The sequence below is a fragment of the Calidris pugnax genome, unplaced genomic scaffold, assembly GCF_001431845.1.
Source record: "Calidris pugnax isolate Ruff unplaced genomic scaffold, ASM143184v1 scaffold463, whole genome shotgun sequence".
In the NCBI taxonomy this organism is placed as follows: domain Eukaryota; kingdom Metazoa; phylum Chordata; class Aves; order Charadriiformes; family Scolopacidae; genus Calidris; species Calidris pugnax.
Window position 1 is genome coordinate 100893 of NW_015091252.1, and position 500 is coordinate 101392.

The 500-nt window shown below is 71.6% G+C and overlaps 1 protein-coding gene across 1 annotated transcript in view; it reads right to left on the minus strand.

Annotated features, from left to right (window-relative positions):
- USP43 (ubiquitin specific peptidase 43) overlaps positions 1-500 on the minus strand; it is a 34087-nt gene that overhangs the window by 31640 nt on the left and 1947 nt on the right. The window contains exon 2 of the mRNA XM_014960116.1: positions 271-489. Coding sequence (XP_014815602.1) covers positions 271-489 — 219 coding nt within the window. The remainder of the gene's footprint in view (positions 1-270; positions 490-500) is intronic.

The following is a 500-nucleotide window of genomic DNA, read 5'->3' on the forward strand; positions in this document are numbered from 1 at the left end:
TGCCAGGGATAGTGGGAGATGCCGGTGGGTGCCGGGGGGCAGTGGGAGGTGCCAGTGGGGACAGCAGGTATCACTGGGGACTGGGAGCAGAGGGAGATGCCAGGGGCAGTGGGAGATGCCAGTGGGTGCCGGGGGGCAGCGGGAGATGCTGGTGGGAGCAGCAGGTATCAGTGGGGACTGGGAGCAGCGGGAGATGCCAGGGACACTGGGAGATGCCAGTGGGTGCCGGGGGGCAGCAGGAGGTGCCGGTGGGATGCCGGGGGCCGGTACCTTGAACTCGGCGGAGAGCTGCGGCGTGTAGTCGCGGGTCCAGAGGGCTCGGACCAGGGCTGCCAGGCGGTGGGTGACCTCGGCGCGGCCCCCCCGGGCGCGGTAGCGGCCCAGGGCCAGGAACTCGGCGAGCGGGGCGGTGTTGCTCAGACACTGCACCACCGCGTTCATGAAGCAGGTATTCCCGTGGTTCCGCAGCCCCTGCGCTCCCGGCGGCCGCTCCCCGCCGC